This window comes from Takifugu rubripes, chromosome 17, assembly GCF_901000725.2.
Source record: "Takifugu rubripes chromosome 17, fTakRub1.2, whole genome shotgun sequence".
NCBI lineage: Eukaryota > Metazoa > Chordata > Actinopteri > Tetraodontiformes > Tetraodontidae > Takifugu > Takifugu rubripes.
The window spans coordinates 9,348,026-9,368,402 of record NC_042301.1 but is presented as its reverse complement, the minus strand read 5'-3'; the positions used below and the strand labels follow the sequence as shown (position 1 = coordinate 9,368,402).

Genomic DNA, 20,377 nt, shown 5'->3' with positions numbered 1-20,377 from the left:
GGCCTGAGATCTGAGGGTTCTGCACAGGATCTTAGCTGTTCCTAGGACTGCATTCTTCTGGACAGAAATCTCTGTTGTGGTTCCTGGTATCTGTTGGAGTCATCTACTCAGCTTAGGTGTTACTGCCCCTAGTGTCCCAATCACTACTGGGACCATTGTTGCCTTCATGCCCCACATTTTCTCTGTCTCCTCTTTCAGCCCTTGGTATTTATCCAGCTTCTCATGTTCCTTCTTTCTGATGTTGCTATTACTTGAGATTGCTTCATCTATCACCACCACTGTCTTCTGGTGTTTATCTACCACCAAGGTCAGGCTGATTGGCCACCACCATCTTGTCAGTCTGGATCTGGAAGTCCCCCAGGATCTTGGCCTGCTTGTTCTCCAGTAATTATTTTAGGTAATACCTTTAAAAGTTAGTATTCGGACAACGGTGTAATTTACGGCACACGTAAAGTGACGTCATGGTGTCGCATAATAATTACGAACCGGTCGCCGGGAAAAGTGGCCAGGTCCATTTAATTATTTTAACACATCAGAAATACATTCAGCGGTCATTTTATGAAAATGCAATATTTTACCCTATAATTAACTTTATATAATACAATTAAATATTAATGTCAATAATAATTACTTATTACTTAAAATAATTAGTGTCCCTTGACATTTTCAAGCCAAGACGTGATGGTACATTCTCAAGTCATATTCCGCTGTAGTGAAAACATTTAATAAAGCAATATTTCATCAAAAAAATGGATCCAGAGCTACTTTTCGTCTTTGTAAATATTCTTTTACTGAGATTCTGTCGCCTGGTGAGGAACAGACGATTCCGAAGAACAATTTTAAGTGAGGGGCGGGGGGATCAGTGGAGATTGATTGATTTTTATTTTTTTTTACACGTTTATGTTGTAATATTTTAAGATGATCATATTGGACTCCTACTGAAAAAAAAATCTTATTTCCAAAAATTTCATATATCAAACCGCACAGTAGAAATTACGTTAAAAAAATGTATCCCATCAGCCTTTACGGTATCGTAAAGGCTGATGGGATACATTTTTCGAGTTAGGGTGCTCGGTCGTACACTACTTTTCGCAGTGCATTGTGGGATACATTGAGTGCACTACATAGGGTACAGCGATGCTCACTAAGATTTCGGACACTATTTCAAAATGGCGTCCACACTCTTGAGTGCACTATGTAGGGTATAGGGGGTGGTTTCGGAAACAGCATGACAGCCTGTGCTAGCGCTAGCATTGTAGAAAAAACATGCACAAAATACAGGGGAGCCATATCGTAGTTTGAGAAGGAAGTTTAAAATTATTAGGGAACAAAAATGTCTTCACTTGAATATTTGAAGGAGTTTGTAAACGAGCGACTAACTGCTGCTGCGGAAGAAATTTTTGGAGTTTTTAAAAGAACGATCGAAGAGTATGAAGAAGAACTCGTACGCCAACGGAAAATGCTAGCTGTTGTTTGGAAACCGGAAATAAAATTGCTCAGGACAGGTTATGACTTATTACTAATGCGGTAATAAATTAAGTTGTACAAAATTGCTTCTTATGTGATAAATGGACGCTCTTGCCTCTTTTTTTCCTCGTTTGTTTTGTATCCCTCCAGAACCTCCACAGAAATATATTCATGAAGTCGAGGAGGAGGATATGACTGACCAACTGCGTGACCCGGAGACGAGCTACGATCAGAACCTGGAGGATCTACTGATTAAAGAGGAACAAGAGGACCTATGCATCCACGTTGAAGAAGAGGCGCTGTTAAAGCAGGAGACTGATGCCCGGATCTTGAATTCTGTTGATCAGAAAGATGACAACAGTGAATATCAGACGTTGAACTGGAATCGTGATGAAACTGCAGACGTCAATATGTCGGTTATGAGTTCTATGGTGACAGAACCAACAACGAGTGATGTCAATCTCCCTGCTGCAGTCAAAAATCAACATAATCCCCAAGCAGTTGATAGGCCTTTTAAATGTGACATGTGTGAAAAAGATTTTAAGTCAAAGGCAAACTTTCAGAAACACCTGAGAACACACACGGGTGAGAAGCCGTATTCCTGCAGCTTCTGCTCTAAAAACTTTAGTCAGAGATCATCACTGAACCTTCATTTAAGAATCCACAGTGGTGAAAAACCTTATGTTTGTGAAACATGTGGAAAAGATTTCATACAACGTAGTGATTTGACCGTTCACATTCGGAGAGCCCACACTGGTGAGAAGCCATACCGTTGTAAAATATGTGGGAAATGTTTCCCAGCTAACAATGACTTATCAGTACATATAAAAATTCACATGGGACACAAGCCATTCACATGTGTAACATGTGGGAGAGGTTTTAGGAGGGGTTGTCAGTTAACAATGCACATCAGAAGAGACCACATTGGTGAGAAGAGGTTTATCTGCCAGATCTGTGGGAAAAGATACTTCAACACATATGAACTGTCTAGGCATCAAAGATCACACATCAAAATTGACTGATTTGGATAAAAATATGAAAAAATCAAATTTTAAAATGTTGTGAATCCACATCTTCGTGGGGTTTTCCTAAAGGCAGTACTTCCATTATTCTTACTTGAAGCACAGTTTTACCTTCTTATTTGTATTTAGTTATTGGGGTAAAGACCAATGCCTTGTTGAGTATTTGGTATTTTAAAAAAGCAAGGTATAAACCCTTGTCAATATCAACCTTTGAGCAGTTGAGTCCTGCTTGACTAAATAACTAGGCGAATAGTTAATGTATATAAAGTTATGAGACTTGCCTTTTGATGCACTCAACAGTTTTATTGTGCAAAACAAGGAATCAAGTAAATGTACCTAAAAAATGAAATGCAATCTTGTAAAATGTAGCTTTTGGTGATTAGGGGAAGATGTATCTACAGCAAACTGTTAATAAATGGTGAATAGTGACCTCTTTCTATTCCTTATAACTACAGTATGAGCAGCATATGACTAGTAAGGCTAGTCCAGCATTAGATGTTATATTTAAGATGAATTTAGTTCTTTTCTTTCTTCTCATAACCATAACACATTGGCTACCATGGTCAAATTAATGGTTCTATAAAAGTGATCAAGTTCTATGGTGTGAGATATAGTAGTTTTCGCATTCATTACTAGTTAAATTTGAATCATGATTTATTTTATGATTAATTTAGTTTTCTTTTTGAAGACCCATACCTATACCCATTTGATAGACCCATATTTAATATTTTTATACATTCATTTTGAGAACTACGATTGCTAAAATATCGTCATGTCAAATACGCCGTTGCCCTATTGCAGTGACGTTCGGGAGACCAGGATTTTAACATGAAAGTAAGGGGGGTTGCTTTTGTTGTTTGTTTGCATTTCTCACAATTAAAACGACTTTAGACGCAAACGGAACGAAAATTCCGTCATTTTCTTTGTCGGAAATAAAGTTCGTGACACCAGACGGGAGTCAACGGAACGGTCATGTTTAGCGACTGCTAGAACGTGATTTGGTAATAAAATAGATTCCTTTCATCATCACATATCGTTTTAACAATGTCTTCAATTGAGTATTTGAAAGTGTTTGTTAATGAGCGATTAACGGCTGCTGCTGAAGAAATATTTGTAGTTTTTAAAAGAACGATCGTAGCGTATGAAGAAGAGATCGATCACCAGCGGAAATTGCTCGATGACTTTTGGAAACCCGAGATAAAGTTAAACAGGCTAGGTACAGCCTACACACCTTATCATTCCACAAACCTGAATTGTTTTTAATTGAAATACGATGATCATTTGTTGGATAATTTTGTGATTCGCGCTCCTGTCTGATCCGTTAGAGCTTTCACAGCAAGACGCCCCAAAGGACGAGGAAGTTCTGATTGACCAGCAGGAAGAGAGAAATTCCACCACGGAGCAACATGACACGGAAATCTCCCTTATGAAAATAGAACAGGTGGAGCTCTACAGCTACCATGATGCGGAAAACCTTGTATTGAAGCAGGAGAACGATACCGTCAATTTAAAACAAAGTGACGAGGGCAATAACCACAGCGAAGATCAGATCCTGGACACTGACCCCCAGAAATCTATAGAATTATCTGTATTCGACACACAGCCCATGAACTCTGTCATTACAGAACCCACAACTAGCAATGCATCTGACCACACATTGATAATGTCTTACTTTAAAACGTCTGGAGTTAAAAAACCTTTTCAATGTGACACGTGTGGAAAAGGTTTTAAATCTAGGCCATATTTTCAGAAGCACATAAGAAGTCACACCATTGAACGATTGTATTCTTGCAGCATTTGTGATGAGAATTTCAAGGACAGACCATCATTGAACATTCATTTAATATGCCACAAGGATGAGAACGAATATCCTTGCAGTGCCTGCGGGAGTCGATTCTATAATAGTTCATCACTTCAAAAGCATATGAAGATCCACACAAATGACAAACCATTTATTTGCACATCATGTGGCTCAGCTTTTAGATATCGTAATCAGCTGTCTGTTCACATGGAAACACACAATACTGAGAAACCATACACCTGCCAGGCCTGTGGGAAAGGTTTTCGGCACATGTCGGCACTTAGAAGGCATAAAAGACAGCACACAGGTGAGAAGCCATATATTTGCACAACATGTGGGAAACATTTCATACAGTCAAGTGATTTGACAGTTCACAACAGACGGGTCCACACTGGTGAAAAACCTTATGTCTGCCGCACATGTGGAAAAGGCTTCACAAGTAGCAGTGACTTGTCAGTTCATATGAGAAAGCACACTGGTGAGAGGCCTTATGTTTGTGTAACTTGTGGAAAAGTTTTTAAATATAATGGTGATTTGAGAGTCCATATAAAAAAAACTCATAGTGATGAGTAACTCTTTCTTTGTCTGATTTGGTTCTCCTTATTAGCGTCAACCGTATGAAACTGTAAAATGACATTTCAGTGTTGTGATCACAATTTTTCCGCAATTTTTTGTTGCTGTATTTACTCGAAATCTCATTGAACTTTTTAGAAAGAACATCAATGAGCATTTAAAATAAAATAAAATGAAACAAAACATATCAAAGTGTCTTCAAATGTGTATAATAGGCATGTTGTTAAAGCTTGATCTTGTGGAAAGAAGAGTTAATGGAACCAATTTTTATGAAACCTGCATATGAGAAAAGTTCAAAAATTAATTGTACCCTGGAAGGCAAATAAGATTTAGGTTGTTTTTTTTTCGTTTTTTTTAAAATCTCAAAGTCACTATATTTGTATCAAATTGGCTATCAGTAACATGTTGACCAACCTAAAAAGTACGGTACTGTTAAAGCACTGAGGCTGTAGCATCTAAATGTTCAGACATAAAAACTTGTTTATACATGCACATAGATGCTATGTTTCTGTACTTAACAAAATAACCAGAATAAAGCATTGCTCTCTTTTGTTTTTTTTCTTTTCTTTGCTTTTCTGTTTTCAGTTTGACTTTTAAGCCAAATGCTTCTTCTGTCGGGTGTGATGATCTGTTGTGTGTTCCGCTAGAGAGCAGCAGAGCAGTTTGACCACTTGTATTAGGCTGCAAAATCTGCAGCCGAAGAAGAAACAAAGATGGCGACGCACATGAGGAGGAAGCTGATTGCGCTCCGCAGAGTGACATGTTACAGTTTATCGGTAAAGACACGTTAAAAAAAAGTCTTCGTATTTTATGGCTAGTTTTTTTTGGTGTTTATTTAATTTTGTAGTGTCAACAAGCTATCAGTATGTTGACGCTAGCTAGCAGATGGGGTCAAATGCACCGGCCGTTTAGTGCTGTCACCTAGGGCAACTGGATGACGAGCATCTTGTTAGAGGAAGTTTCTGCAGGAAGTTTCTAAATTGTGTTTTCTTTTTAGAAAGTTGAAGGGTCTCTGGAAGGACAGCATCATGTCCCACTTTTCCTGCAAGTCAGGACTAAGAAGCGCTACTTTATCCCTCCATCTACGGGACTGAAGGGGAAAATGCAGGAAAACACAGAGGCCAAAGCCAAAGCAGCAGGAATTGTGTTCAGGCAGCAGTACATGGAGAGGCCCATCAACATCGCCTGCACCGGTAACCCACTGTGACACACACACACACACAAACAATGTAGAAAAGTTAACAAACTTTTGTCTCATTTTATTAGCAGGTGTATTTGACCCCTACATCCCCCCTGAAGGTGATGCACGTCTCTCCAGTCTGTCTAAAGAAGGCTTGAAACAAAGAACTGAACAGCTCCGACAGAGCGCTGCCTCACAGCTGGCGTAAGATTGTTTTAGAGCTTATTGCGTTATCGTGTTCTTAAATCTGTTTTAGCACAGGAGAGCTTTATATCTTAGGTGTCTGAAATAGAGGTAAAAATCATTTAATAGTTAATTTGACCAACCTGAACATTTTCCCCAATAGGATTCGTAAAATCAAGGAACACGACTCCGAGTTCACAACAAAAATCTTTGCAGAACGAGCACAGGAAATCTTCATTGAAGCTCACAACTGCCTGACAAAGTAAGACATTTTTTAAATTTTCACAGCAAATTTTGAAAAAAGCCATTTAAAAGTGAAACCAAGAGGTCTTTGTGGAAGGATTGTTTCTGATATTTGAGTTCTCAGACCTGTGTTATTGAAGCTCATTTCATTTAATGTCCCTGATCAAAACTAACAGTTGGTGTCTTTTTTTTACAGCTTCAACAAAGAGAAGCTTCACTCCTTGCTGACAGAGAGATGTTACCCTGTGAGCTATAGTTTCATTTAAAGTTTGAACTGACTTTTTTTTGCCCCACCCCAAATCATTTATTTCATTTTACTGATTATCTCAGTTTTGTCCCCAGTATTCCATTCACCCTTTTGTTTTTCTCCTCTGGATTCTGCTCAGGAGATGACGAGGGGGAACAGGTACAAAACCATCCGATGGAGGTTTGTGGAATCTTTGGAGCTGCCCAGGGTGGTCCACGCCCGCTGTCCTGATATGATCTCCAAAGGAAACCTGTATGGTCAGGTGACGGTCCGCATGCACTCCAGACAGGTACAACCTATATCAGAAGCAAGAATTCATCCAGTCTTTGCTGCTTATGTTGTAATTATATATTTTTGCTGTGATGTATTTCCAAATAGAATTTATTAATATTCTCTCCCGGTGAATCACATTTCTGCGTCATTTTCTCTGCTCTTCCTGTTTAAAGAAAATGTGTGACTACATTAATTGAGATTTCAGTCAGGCTTGAGATAACTAAGTTACTGTTCTTCTCATCTACTCATCCTGCAGACACTGTCTATTTATGATCGCTTTGGAAGGCTCATGTTGGGCAGTGAAGAGCAGCCCAAGGACGTTCTGGAGTACCTGGTGTTAGAGCGACATCTGGTCAACCCCTACGGCTGCTGGAGGTTACATGGAAAAATAGTGCCATCCTGGGCTCCTGCCAAAGATCCAATTATTAAGGTGATGCTTTACTCTATCTACTCTTTTGAAAACCTTCTTTGGAACACAAAGATGGAGGTTCAGCACAAACAAAATCAGAAAAAAACCCAACTTGGTGAATTGAAAATCCAGCCCTCACTTTAATGTCTTCAAGCCCGTGGACTATGCTTCAATTCTTTCACTGGCTTTTTTGGTTTAAAAATGTTTTTGGTGCTGAATTCCTTTGTTAAAATGTTGAATTAAAAATTTAAAAAATCTTTCAGACAAGAAAATATTTCTAATTTGCGGAAGCTTTCCAAGTAATGATCAAAGAGAATTAAATTGAATCAACATTAGTAGTGAATTGGGGATCGTGAGACATGCTATAGTCAAGATGAATATTCTTCACGTCATTGTCTTTAGAAAGTTGTCTCCTGCATCTCTTTAAGGAGATTTTTGGGAGCCAGCATTTTGTCTGAAAGTTCAGTGGATGATCACAGTGAAGATAAGAGTGGCACCATTTTAGGAATGAACCTGCTGGAAAGTTTGTTGAGCGAGGACTCTGGTATGAGATGAGTAATTCTGACCACTGCTGCAACTGAACGAGTGACAATTTGCTGAAGATGCCTCGTTCCTTACTAGAGTGAATCTAATTCTGCTGATTAGATTATCACTGAAGATGTTAAGAGCAAAATTTCCTCCCCCCTGTTGATTGATCTACTGGTGGAAAAGAGTAATTATCAGTTACTGCTTTTATTTTCCATTGTATACTTTTATTATAAGCCCCTTTGACCTCCTATGTGTACAATATGATATGAAACTTGCATGTTCTCCCTTATAGACTGTGATGATTGCTGGTCCAGAGCTGAAACCAGGAGAAGAGTTTGATGCCCTCAACTACAACGTTGCCAAACCAGCAGCAGTTCAGTGGAACAAGTAGGCTACTAGGTGGCGCTGTTCACCTCCTGATGCCACAAACGGATTTGGTTCTGTAGAAATGGTTTAAACGCTGTAATGTTTGGCCAGGCTTTAACTGAGTTTTCTGATTAGATGGAAGCAGCAGGTGAGTTCGAGGTGTTTCCTGCATGAACCTGTAAAAGCTGCTTCATTCTCTATCATGATCAACCAGCAGTCTGACATAAGGAAAAAAACCTCTTGGTGACCACAAACTTCATAATATATGAGATTTGTTTTGTGTTTTTGTAGAAGACCTAATATTCATGTGTAAAATAATAAACTATCCACATTTCTGCTGTTTAATGGTTTATTTCCATAATGAATGGGTTGCGTTTGTCCTCCAGCAATATAAAAATAAGACATCCCTTTCATTTCACTTAGCATCAGTGGAATGGAGCCATTTTCCTCCTTCAGAACAAGCTTAAATCTCTTATTCTCTAAAGGTTCTTCCAGATATCACTGCTGGAACTGCTGTCAGCACATGTAGCATTAAACAGTGTTTTTGTTTTTTTTTTTTTTTTTTTTGACGTGACAAAATAAGATTACAACACAACATGCGCACACTACATACTGCATTAACGAAAACCTTATAAACAACGTGTGTTTAAAGTGTTAAACAATGACACAAACACCTGATTTCAAAGATAAATGCATCGCTGCGGCAAACAGCTTCCTGTTTTTCAAGGTTTAACTTTCGACTGTGTTGTCAGACTCAAACATACAATATGAATCGGAAATGGCTGATTTTTAGTACAACCACCTGTTTTTGCCAATGGAAAATCTGCACATGACAAATCAGTATCCTGTCCAACACCAGTGCATAGCTGTATAGGTCTCTACTTGTCAGAACACATTCTGTTATCTGTGGTTGATGATTCCTCCCTCTTTAAAATACACGTTCCTCCAAACAAAAATAAGCAGAATTGAAGATTTTATCTTCACTGAAGTCATTTGTTGGCTCATGAGTTGCATATATGATTGTGGAACATTGTTCAGTACTGCGACCTCAGTAGTGGCTCCTATACCATCTTCACACCTTCTGGAAACTCAACATGGCCCAGAACACCGTCTTTGACTGGCCCCTTCGACCTTCTGTGGGGGCAGCTGTTTGTGCTCCAGACATTAAAAGTCAAACTTTTCTTTGGCCTTCACAGGTCGGGTGGGAACACCAAAGCCTCTGCAGCACATTCTGCATCTTCCTCTTCATCTTCCTCAGGTATGTTCTCAGGCTCCCAGGTAAAAACATCTGAGCAATTATCTGTGAAGGAGCCAGATCTGGATCGTACCATCTCCCAGGGATACAAAGCATCACGACGGCTTAGGACTAAATTTTCTTTGGACTCCCCAATCTGGTCTAATGAGCTAATGGAGTTGGAGCGTTCAGCCAGTTGAGGAGGTGAAGGAGATCCTCCTGGGCTGGGTGAACCCTCCATGGTGATTTTTGGAGCCTCAGCAGAACAAACATCTGCCTCAGTGTTGTCCCTTTTTTCTGCTTCCCATGGACAAACTTCTGTTTGGGAACTGTCTTGTTTTATCAGAACTTTTGGCTCTTCTGTCTCCCAGGGACACACATCAGTCCGAGAACTGTCTTGTTTTGTTAGGACCTTTGGTGTTTCTGTCTCCCAGGGACAAACATCACTCCGAGAACTGTCTTGTTTTGTCAGGACTTTTGGTGTTTCTGTCTCCCAGGGACACACATCAGTCCGAGAACTGTCTTGTTTCTTCAGAACTTTTGGGTCTTTTGGCTCTTCTGTCTCCCAGGGACACACATCAATCCGAGAACTGTCCTGTTTTGTCAGGACTTTTGGTGTTTCTGTCTCCCAGGGACAAACATCACTCCGAGAACTGTCTTGTTTTGTCAGGACTTTTGGTGTTTCTGTCTCCCAGGGACACACATCAGTCCAAGAACTGTCTTGTTTCTTCAGAACTTTTGGGTCTTTTGGCTCTTCTGTCTCCCAGGGACACACATCAGTCCGAGGACTGTCTTGTTTCTTTAGAGCTTTTGGATCTTTTGACTCTTCTGTCTCCCAGGGACACACATCAGTCTGAGCACTGTCTTGTTTTGTCTGGACTTTTGGTATTTCTGTCTCCCAGGGACAGATATCAGTCCTAGAATGAACCTCAGCCTGTGCAGAATGATTTTTCAGAGACGGGTTCCTGTTTTGAGCGACCTCTGGACCGTCCTGATCCCTAGCTTCCCAGGGACAGACATCCACTTTGACTGTTATGATTTGTGACTCTTTGTTGTCCTCCGATGGACAAATGTTTTCCATGATCTTAGGGGGTTCGGGGAAATCCCATGGAGAACTTTCAGAAGTCTTGGTCAAATGCATATAAGAAGATTTCAGATGGTGGTGCTCATTTCTCCAGTTTTCCTTTGGAGCACCAGGGTAGATGGCATGTTTGGGACCTTCTTCTTGAAGAGGCACCATCAATGCTGTCTTCGTTTCCAAAGGATTCAGATTTTCATATACAACTTCAGCTTTGTCCTGTACCTCCCAGGGACAAACGTTAGTATATTCGTGATCCTGCCTTGTGGAAGGTTGGGCTGTATCTGCAGACTCCCATGGACATACTTCTGTTGCACGTTTCAAAGGATGTTTGTTTGTTTGCGAATCTGTGGAAGTGTTGGTATGATAGATAACAGGAATATTCTTTGACTCCCAAACGTGTGCCTTACTGTGGGCACTTCCTTGTCTGATTATGTTTGCTTGCTCTTGAGATTCCCAAGGACAAACATTGGCTGCATCAGACATCAGAGTTTCCCAGGGACAGATATTTGCCTTAATGCTTTGCTGTTTCTTTGGTCCTTCTGGGACGGTAGCAGCTACTTCCCAAGGACACACATCTGCGGCTGGAACATTCCGGACTGGTGTGATTCTGCTACCTCTTCTGTGAACTGAAGGGGTTCTACAACTGCTGGTGGTTTCCCGCGAGCTGGTGCTACTACGTTTGCTGTTCTGCCTTGATAAAAACACGTTCTCATAAGTTCCGTCTCTTTGCGTGTCCTCCCCATCCCAGGGGTGAACGGCAGGTTTCACAACAACGAGCCTTCTCGGGCTTCTGTCAGACGAATCTCCGGAGGACAGCCTAATGGCGTTCTGCTTCACAAGACATGGTTTTCCATCTGTGGTTGTCAAGCTTCTTTTCTGCAAGGTTTTCTTTTCAATGCTTGGACATCTACTAGATGCTCCTGATCTGGGCGTTGTGGGAGCGCTATCTTCTTTTTGGATGCTTAAGTCTTTACTCAGCTTGTTTTCCGACTCCATCGATCCCATGAATGATTTAACAGAAAGCCACTTGTTGGTAGTAGTGCGTAAGGAAAAGACACGCTGATCTTTTGTGACCTTTGGCCTCGGAGAGCCCGGCGCACTTGAAGACACGGCTGTTTTTATTTTGGGGGACTCCGATTCACTTTGCAGTCTCTGGTCTTCTGAAGAATTATTTTGCACTGGGGGTGGTAAATGATCCCAGGGACAGACCAGAGCTGGTGGAGACCATGGGGGGGTTTCTGCATCAGCCTCAGTGTTTACATAGGTCACAGTGTTTCTGGCTCTTGTTGTCAGACTGTTCCGGCTCCACCTCCCACGGACAGATCTCAGCTTTGTCAAACGACTCTGACTGAAGAGCACTCCGGGTCTGCTCGCCGATGGAGAGTCTCTGTCTGGACCGTGTCCTGGCGTTGCTTGCTCTGTTCTCTATTGAACTATTGGAGGTCAAACTCCAGGATTTGTGAAGTTTTGTGTGATCGGGATGAAGAAGGTTGGTGTCGATTGTCAGGTTCTGTGCACTGACTGATTTACAGACGCCTGGAGGAATATCCAAGGAATCGGTTTCAGATCTTCGAGAAGATCTCTTTGCAGCATTGGTGTTCAATGTGAAGCCATACAAGGAGGAGTCTTGTTCCCGGACATGGTAATGGTCACTGTTGGACTTACGTAAGGAGGGTGACGGTGTTTTCATTGAGCTTCTGTAACTGATACTAACAGATACTGTGTCTGTGGCACTCCTGAAGGACCCTGACTGGTTCCCAGCTTTACTGCGGAAGGATCCATCTCTCTCCTCTCTACTGCACTGCCGACTCACAGTTTCTGGTATCTCAGCGATGCGTTTGATAATGGATCTCCCCAAAGCACATCGAGAACTTCGCTTCTTTGTCAGATGAGGGTTGTTTGCAGCCATCTTCTTAGTCTTGTGGACTTCTAACTGGGCATATAATTTCTTTAGCTCATCCTGTCATGGGTGAAGAAGAAAATTTGATGAGGAAAGACACTTAGGGAGGTTGGAACTGGGCCCAAGAATTGGTTGGAATTACTGAAGCAGAAAAGAGAGTGTTAGTAGAGAAATGCAAGAAAATGAAAGGTGTTCAGTCAGTGTTTGATTATAAACACGGAACCAGCCTTTCCCTTCTTTCATTTGAAATTAATGTTGGAATCTCTTCTCATTCCTGTCCAATTAATAATATCATGCTGAGAGGAGAAGAACATTACCCGGAAGTCATCTGGGTCCACGCTGTGTTCACTCCAAGCAGAATGGAAACTGCTATTGAGATACGATCGCCGAAGGTCCACCTCGTCTTCATACACCTCCGCTGCAATCTCCTCTCTCCCCGGCTTCGATACATAAAGAAACTGGAAAATGTGCACGTACCCACTGTTCATGAATTGGGAAAACACTTCAACAGCTATAATCATTCTTTTATCCGTTCTTGTGTTTTACCTTGGGAATAAAGAGCAGAGCAAGTGTGACTGTGATGGTAACATGGGTGTGTGTGAAGGAGAGCAGCAACATCCAGTCAGGATGGAGAGAGGGAAAGGTGAACCTGCGGTCCACAGACAGCCCAATGTTAGTTCACATTTTCGTCCTCAGCCACTTGTGAGTGTGACATCCAGTGCTGCAGAGGATAGGGTTGATGTGTACCTGATGAGGTGAAACGTGGTGGAGAGAAGCAACTCGTTGTGGATGGCGATGCCCATGTAGCGAGGCTCGTGGAAGGCAGAGGGTACCGGTCTGACAGCGGTCCAGAGAGAGCTGCCCCAGCACAGGAACAGAAGCTCGGCTGTGGTAAAACAAAGGGAAGAGAATGCTTCAAAGTCCAACAAACTAGTGGCTGGAAAAGATGCTAGTTAGTAAGTTAGTTAGTGTGGATTCCTGTTGCTTGTCACTCACCCACAGCCATCATGTAGTCCCAGCGGTCCACGTAACACACGTTAAAGCCCTGTCCGTCCGATGTGGTGGCCGTGATGAAGACCGGGATGTTCCTGTCACGGTTCTGCAGGACTCCCACCGTCCACGCACACAAGAACCAGCTGACTGTCATCAACATCACTCCCAGAATCCGCAGCAGGTGGAAGCTGGACATGTAGGGGACTCTCTGGGCCGTACGTGAAAGGAACACCTTCAGCACCCTGCAGAGGCAACAATCCCACCACATCTGTAACGCTGATTATACCGAATATTACAGGAATATTTGATTCATTCATAATGTTTAGGCTTAATGGAAATGGTGATTAATCACTATCATTATATTTGTAGACAATTATTTTGGTTTATTTTGTTACATATGTAGTCAGATGTTCAAGGCTGCCTGACCTGTACATTTTCAGCGTGACGATGCCATAGACAATAGAGAAGCCGAGCATGCGGACCCAGCGCAGCAGAATGCACCTGAACGTGCTCGGCTTGAAGTACATGATGAAGACCTGCAGACACACAAAGGCTTTGTTTACTGCAACAAACAGCTGAAGTACCATTAGGACTCAACTTTAAAGTGAAGACTATCCTTAATGTAGCCTCTAAAAACTGCAACTGCTGTTCATGTCCAACAACAGGATGCTCCTTCTGTCAGAGGATGACTGTAATCCAGGAATTAAAGCTCGTTGGAATGTGATGCTCTGTGTCACTCTGGATAAGAGCGTCACTAAAATGTGAAAGCAAATTTACATCACCGGGTTCCAACCACTCATGAAGGATAAACTGCTCCTGGGTGAAAGCCCTCAGCACCAGAGGCAGCGCCAGGTTTCAATCAGCAGAAATGGGCTGTGCTCAGGTTAAAAACACACTATTGATGCTTGTGCACTCTTGTATTTTAACTGATGATGTTATTTGTACAGTATTTCTTGAGCTGTAGTTTAGCTTTGATGTCACTAATCCCAGTGATAGGTTCAACTATCCAGATGTTGTCTTGTCATCAACAGTAAAAATTTCCCCCAGGAGATAAACATCTGGACTTCTCTCCATGATTGAGTCACTTTAAAACATTATGGTTTGGGTGTCAGAAGATGAAATCTTCAAGGATATCATCAATGGAGGTTTGTGTTCTCCCAGAACACAACAATAAATCCCAAATTATTCGTTTCATGAACAGAGATGCAGTAAATTATTTTAGACATTTTAAATAGAGCTAGTAAAAGTCATTGATAATTGACGCTAAGGGCTCTTTAATGGGTTCAATGAAAGTGATGATTAAAAATCAAGAGAGTACTTATGAAATCTGTTACCACACACACACACACACACACACACACACCCAGCGCATCCATCCTCTCACCACAGGGCCATTACGATATAATCTGTGCTGGGCAGTGATGTGTGAAGGGCTCTAAGCTTAGCCACTCTGTCAGTCTCACCGGGAAGTAGAGGAGCAGAGACCCGAACAAGATCATCTCCAGCAGCAGGAGGCCAGACGCCCGGATCCTCTGTGGGAGCAAAGAAATCCTTTTTGTTTTACATTAATGTGATGCAAACCAGCCCAAGTTCTGATCTAAATACAGCTGCATTTGCGAACTAAAGAAGAATTATATAATCTACAGTAAAGAAAACACTGAATGTTTGTTAAGGTTGCCTTCAGCTCTTCTCAGATGGAGCTGATATTAAGACAAACTTTACAGTCATTGTGATGAGAAAATATAATGACGAGCATAATTTAAATTTAAAGGCATTTAAACCTCAGAGGATTAATTATTGACTCACTCGGCTTCGGCGGTGCTTGTAGGCCGCCAGCATGCTGACAAAGACGAGGAACATGAAGACACCTTGGAGTGCCAGCATGCTGCCCCTGAGGAGCCAGGCCTCTTGCACCCAGCAGGGGGTGGCGTCCTCACAGCTCTTACAGCCTGGCCAGCATGGGAGACAGATGGGCATGTTCGGGTAACACACACCACGGTCACTCCTGTTCACCGAGCCTCCATCTGCACCTACTCCTACACAAACCCATGTGAAGTGCTGGAATAAATGACTTCCAAATCGCATAGCACATAAACAATAAAGGCTTTAAATGGTTAGACTTTTATTAATTAGATGGAAGATCTCATACGTCGGGTCTGCTTTTTGATGGAAACTCTCCAGATGTGGTTGTGTTTGGAGGTATCAGTTGAACATGAGGAACCTTTCATCCAATCAGGTCATGAACACACGCTGTTTTCGAACAATTTGTCCTTCCATTTGTCAAACTTATAGAGCCAAAGTTGGTATTTTGCCTTAAATTTCCAGATCCTAATTTGTAGTTTCAATACCCAGTTTGGATAATCATACTGAGTGGAAACACACAACTAAAGCTTATAACTTTAACCCAGCTTTATTCTCTGTATGGAGGCCTCAGATTTTTGAATTCCATATCTAAAAAGTGGATACTGGAGTGAGTTTGGCCTCAAAATGTTTCCACAATGTGACAGATGAAGCTAATAGGACATTACAATAACAAATAAAATAGTCAGACCGATCACGAATGTTATGTGGACGATATCACAACAACAAAAATCAACACATAAAACTGTGATTCAAACAGCTGTGGGCAGATGTTATGGACTTACTGGAGTCTGGAGCTTTTATTTCAGGGTTGTAGTAACCTTCTTTACAGCGGCAGCAGAACTGACCCAGACGGAACCCTCGGCCTGGAATTGTTACGCACTGCGTGACAAAAAAGCTATTTTCAAAAAGAGTTCATCAGATGGAGTTTATGCTCTCTTGGTGATCACTGAAGACTGGGGATGTAGAGAGAAATGGTTGTCAAGGCAACAGCTAGTGCCCAACAAACATTACCAGCAATTTAAACATTCCACATAAGGAGGGCAACATGAAGCTGACAGTGTTTGAAAATGGGGTCACACACACACACACGCACACACACACACACACACACACACACACACACACACACACACACACACACACACACACAAGGATGGATGGTCTGTGTGTTAATCTAAGTTAAAAGCTAAATGGATACATAATGCCCCAACTGAGAGCATTATCCTTTTCTAGAGAAATCCTGTTCCAAACTGTACACACACACACACACACACACACACACACACACACACACACACACACACACACACACACAGCCTCCACAATTATATGGGAACTCACAACCCTGTTATTAGAGGCTCTAATACTGCAGGCTGAACATTATCATGATATGGATTATTCAGTGCAGTTAACTTAATTCTCTACGTGTTCACGTCTGGGTTCAGAAGATGTATTTAGTCATCTGTCACATTCACGGGGACCACGGTGACCAGGAAAAAGCAGCATCTCATAAAACAACATGAACAATTGAGGAACACATTTAACCCAAATCTAGAATTCATTTCCAATATTAATATGTGTCTTGTCTTGTGTTTTTTACTGATAACACACAGACATGAGCTTCTTTGACTTGAGGAAAGAGATGAAACAAAAGCAGGGGGCTATAAAGGATAAATTCAGATTAAAGTTCTACCTTGATTAAATGTGCACAATAGGATGAAAAACAGAAAAAAAAGAACATCAGATAACATCTAATGACAAAAGAAATCCAGATGAAAAAACAGAAAAAGAAGAGTGGGTTTAGAGAAGACGAGAGACGATGAGAAAAGAACTTAAGAAAAAACAAAACATTCAAAGATTTCCACAGATTTATGAAGAGAAAAGATGAGAAGACAAAATAGAACAATTCAATAAAAGAGAGACAAGATGATAAACAGAGTCGTTGATGTGGAGAGGAGCTGAGATGTCAGTGAGTGAGATGATTCTACAGGTTAAATGAAAGTTAGAAGTATTGGGAGGAGAACCAACAACCCGGCCACAGTCAGCTGGAAATGTTCAGCTCAGTAAAAATGTTTGAATCCTGTAAGCCAGGTAGGGCAGAACAAACAGTGCCGTGTGGATTTGGGGATTTTTAGGACTTCTCTTGTGTTTCAGAGCTCGATGAGTGCGGTGCATAAAGGAGCGGAATGTTAGTGAACTGGATTATCGCCATAATCCATCAGATCATCCCGCCAGCCGCCGCCCAGCACAGCCATCTTTAAATAGATGGCTGAGATGAGAGGGACAGGATGGGGCCTGGACAGACGGGCTGATGGGAGCAAAAAGGGAAACTGACGCTCAGGCGGGGTTGGAGTCGGCTGAAGAGTTCAAGAGTGAAAGTACGAACATGAAAGCAGAACCTAACAGAAAGCTTAAACTGTTTCCAGAGGTCACAAACTGTTTCAGAGTGCTTTTGTGTGATGTCGCTCAAAGCCATCATTTGGCGAATGCAAGTTTTCTAAGGTTTTCATCGCTGAAGTAAAAACAATGCGATATTAATCTGACACACCATGTCCACAATGTGTTTGGAACCAGCATATCAAAAAGTGGGAGGTGGTGAGCTGCACATCACCAGCCAAGACACAAGAACATGCATGTTCTACATCTGTCTAGAAGCTTTTAAAGCTTAGGGAGCTCTTGAATGAGGTGATTTCATCAGGCTGAAGTGGTACTGCAGCTAAGAGCTAACACACTCCCACCATACACAGAGACGCAAAGCCTCAGAGCTCCATGGCCTTCAGAAGAGTTGGGATATAAAGGTTTTGCACTGTCTACCGTCTGGTGTCCTCATTGTGATGTTCCTATGATGCCTGATTCACCAGTTCAAAGGTGGGACTGTGAGGGTGCACGCAGGTCTAGTGCATGCATGAGAGGCTCCATCACTTCCTCCACACTCAGGCAGCAAAGAGTTCAAGCTCTGATGATTACCCATCAACTGCATCATTACCAGATGAGGCTGAGTGGTTGTGTGTTCCAAAAAAAGAGGATAACCCAAGGGCTCATTAATTAAAAGAGAAGCACACTGAGTGCTGTGTCGTCTCATCAGTGGACTCGGCTAATGGTACCTTCCATCACATGTGAATAAAAATCAAAAATGCTAATTTTCTTTTGCATTTTTGAGGCTTTTACAACTTAATTTGTAGCTGTGATACAAGGTTGGAAAAACAAGCTGTTTCTGAAATGCTGTGAGGTTAGATCGAACACGTGTTGCCACTATGTTGTCTTTACCTCCATGGTGGTGCGGTTGCACTGATGAGTATCAGCAAACCAGCCATCTCCCTTCCTGCACTGGTCCAAATCGATGTCTTGGATGTTGACATCCACTCGGATCACACCTCTAATGCACAGACATACAGACAGGATGGGGTGGGGGGTGGGGTGGGGTGGGGGGGTGGGGGGGTACCTTTAAATAAACATAATCCAAGAGATGTTTCTGGAACACCAGCAAGACATGTCAGGTCTGGAGCAGGCAGCCAGTGTTATAGATAAAGTACTTGTGTGTGTGTGTGTGTTTGTGTGTGTGTGTGTGGGGGGGGGGGCTAACCTGAACTCTGGTGTCAGGTCGGGTTTGAGGCCATAGAAGGGCATGGACAGGGTGAGCATCCAGCCAGGCACAAAGCGTCCGTCCTGACAGTCGAGGAAGGGGGCGCTGGCCCAGCGGACCCCACTGCGATTGGTCACATAACTGTCTCCCTGCCTCCACTTAGGTGTGTCCAAGGTGCTGAGGTCATTAAGAAGCACCCGCTTGAATAAGGCTGACTTTAGCTGATTGGACTCTGGGAATTTTAAATTCCTGAACCAGCTGTCATCAGGGGCGGGAGCAGGCTGATGCATGCTGTCCCACACTTTAGAAAAGTCCTGGAGGATGATGGTCTGGACCTTGGCTGCAGGGTCATGGGAGGCACGAAGCACTAATTGTGGCACTGTGGCAGTTGGGTCAGCATCAAAGGTGAGCAGAGCCTGCCGGATGAGCCTGTCAGCCTCCAGCAGGGCACGGACCAGGGCGTGGTACCACTCCATGTCCTCCTCCACCGTGCTTTCCCGCAGGTCACTGGCCTGGAAGATCATATTGAGGAAGTTGGCTGTGTTGGTCAGCGCATCCAGAGCGGGCCCAAGGGGAACATTAAAGCTTTGGGGCAAGGATCCAGTCTGAGCTGCTGGACTGTATGCCCGTGAGCAGCGGGCAGCTTCCAGGGCAGAGGATTGTCCTGTGTACATGTATGTTTCTGCTGGTGACCAATCATCTTCTTCCTCTGTTGGAGATCCTGAAGGCATCAATGAATATCCATAATCCTCTGGAGGTCTGAAGGAACTGGATGGACTGGTTAGGTTTGAGGTTCTCAAGCTGTTTGCTGGAGATTCAGTGCCATTGTTTTCCTCCACAGTGGCTCCTGGTGGAGTCACCTGTGATCTAAGGAGGGATATAAGTGGAAGAAGAAGAAGCAAAACAGGGTGCATCCTGAGTTTTTTCTGGCAAAGAAGAAGCAGATGGTCACACTTACGACACCTTCTTACTGTCTCATGCTCAACTCCACTCTAGTCCCCAGAAAATATCACATGTTCGTTGAGCTTTCAACTTTCCAGCAAAGGTCTCCATCCTTCTGTCAACAGATGCAGCAGCAGGAGTCTCTGCCGCTCTCACACAGAGTGCACGGCTCCATGTGTGTGCCTGCACATCTCTGCCCACAAAGAGATCATAACGCAGGTGTTTTCCTAGTCGCGCTGGTGCGATGCCGCTCATGCATCTCCGTCCACCCAGGTTCTTGTGCCTGGAGCCGCTCAGCTTCTGTTCCTCGTATTAAAATGATGCTCCACCATCCAGAGTACAGTAAATGCAGCATGGGCTAGGAGGAAGAGTGTGAGGAGAAGAAGATGGGAAAGCCTTGAAGTTGGAGCAGAGAGAGGAGAGATGGAGGGATGAGACACAATTTGTGCCTGTTTTCATCTGCTGTTCTCGTATCTGCTGGTATAGAGC

The 20,377-nt window shown here is 42.6% G+C and overlaps 4 protein-coding genes across 5 annotated transcripts; 3 read left to right on the top strand and 1 right to left on the bottom strand.

Annotated features, from left to right (window-relative positions):
* The first annotated feature begins 1,144 nt into the window (after positions 1 to 1,144).
* Positions 1,145 to 2,918, top strand: LOC105418773 (zinc finger protein 239-like). Its single transcript, XM_011619305.2, has 2 exons — positions 1,145 to 1,505; positions 1,618 to 2,918. The coding sequence occupies exons 1-2, from the start codon at positions 1,334 to 1,336 to the stop codon at positions 2,487 to 2,489; spliced, it is 1,044 nt and encodes a 347-aa protein (XP_011617607.1). The 5' UTR covers positions 1,145 to 1,333; the 3' UTR covers positions 2,490 to 2,918.
* Positions 2,919 to 3,412: 494 nt separating this feature from the next.
* On the top strand, positions 3,413 to 5,031 carry LOC105418775 (zinc finger protein 664-like). The gene is made up of 2 exons (XM_011619307.2): positions 3,413 to 3,705; positions 3,815 to 5,031. The coding sequence occupies exons 1-2, from the start codon at positions 3,534 to 3,536 to the stop codon at positions 4,861 to 4,863; spliced, it is 1,221 nt and encodes a 406-aa protein (XP_011617609.2). The 5' UTR covers positions 3,413 to 3,533; the 3' UTR covers positions 4,864 to 5,031.
* Positions 5,032 to 5,500: 469 nt separating this feature from the next.
* On the top strand, positions 5,501 to 8,637 carry mrpl45 (mitochondrial ribosomal protein L45). Of its 2 annotated transcripts, XM_011619308.2 has the most exons (9): positions 5,501 to 5,639; positions 5,861 to 6,056; positions 6,130 to 6,247; positions 6,390 to 6,488; positions 6,666 to 6,714; positions 6,856 to 7,005; positions 7,246 to 7,419; positions 8,219 to 8,313; positions 8,428 to 8,635. In XM_011619308.2, the coding sequence occupies exons 1-9, from the start codon at positions 5,577 to 5,579 to the stop codon at positions 8,537 to 8,539; spliced, it is 1,056 nt and encodes a 351-aa protein (XP_011617610.2). In that variant the 5' UTR covers positions 5,501 to 5,576; the 3' UTR covers positions 8,540 to 8,635. The 2 variants fall into 2 exon arrangements, with proteins under 2 accessions (XP_011617610.2, XP_011617611.1); XM_011619309.2 differs by having other exon boundaries at positions 8,219 to 8,637.
* A 3,219-nt stretch (positions 8,638 to 11,856) lies between these two features.
* gpr179 (G protein-coupled receptor 179) lies at positions 11,857 to 20,377 on the bottom strand. Its single transcript, XM_029850635.1, has 12 exons — positions 19,918 to 20,377; positions 18,947 to 19,813; positions 18,631 to 18,739; positions 16,146 to 16,242; positions 15,307 to 15,536; positions 14,964 to 15,032; positions 13,927 to 14,036; positions 13,504 to 13,742; positions 13,255 to 13,393; positions 13,054 to 13,156; positions 12,825 to 12,965; positions 11,857 to 12,567 (listed from the first exon to the last, which is right to left on the bottom strand). The coding sequence occupies exons 1-12, from the start codon at positions 19,923 to 19,925 to the stop codon at positions 11,857 to 11,859; spliced, it is 2,823 nt and encodes a 940-aa protein (XP_029706495.1). The 5' UTR covers positions 19,926 to 20,377.

What these genes read in the sequence shown, in the direction of transcription:
- LOC105418773 (XM_011619305.2), top strand. Translation starts at nt 1,334, where the DNA reads ATGTCTTCACTTGAATATTTGAAGGAGTTTGTAAACGAGCGACTAACT. An exon ending in AATAAAATTGCTCAGGACAG is followed by an intron (nt 1,506 to 1,617) that starts GTTATGACTTAT and finishes GTATCCCTCCAG; the next exon opens with AACCTCCACAGAAATATATT.
- LOC105418775 (XM_011619307.2), top strand. Translation starts at nt 3,534, where the DNA reads ATGTCTTCAATTGAGTATTTGAAAGTGTTTGTTAATGAGCGATTAACG. An exon ending in GATAAAGTTAAACAGGCTAG is followed by an intron (nt 3,706 to 3,814) that starts GTACAGCCTACA and finishes CTGATCCGTTAG; the next exon opens with AGCTTTCACAGCAAGACGCC.
- mrpl45 (XM_011619308.2), top strand. Translation starts at nt 5,577, where the DNA reads ATGGCGACGCACATGAGGAGGAAGCTGATTGCGCTCCGCAGAGTGACA. An exon ending in GCTCACAACTGCCTGACAAA is followed by an intron (nt 6,489 to 6,665) that starts GTAAGACATTTT and finishes TTTTTTTTACAG; the next exon opens with CTTCAACAAAGAGAAGCTTC. An exon ending in CCAAAGATCCAATTATTAAG is followed by an intron (nt 7,420 to 8,218) that starts GTGATGCTTTAC and finishes TCTCCCTTATAG; the next exon opens with ACTGTGATGATTGCTGGTCC.
- gpr179 (XM_029850635.1), bottom strand. An exon ending in GCAACCGCACCACCATGGAG is followed by an intron (nt 16,243 to 18,630) that starts GTAAAGACAACA and finishes TTTGTCACGCAG; the next exon opens with TGCGTAACAATTCCAGGCCG. An exon ending in GTCACGCTGAAAATGTACAG is followed by an intron (nt 13,743 to 13,926) that starts GTCAGGCAGCCT and finishes TTGCCTCTGCAG; the next exon opens with GGTGCTGAAGGTGTTCCTTT.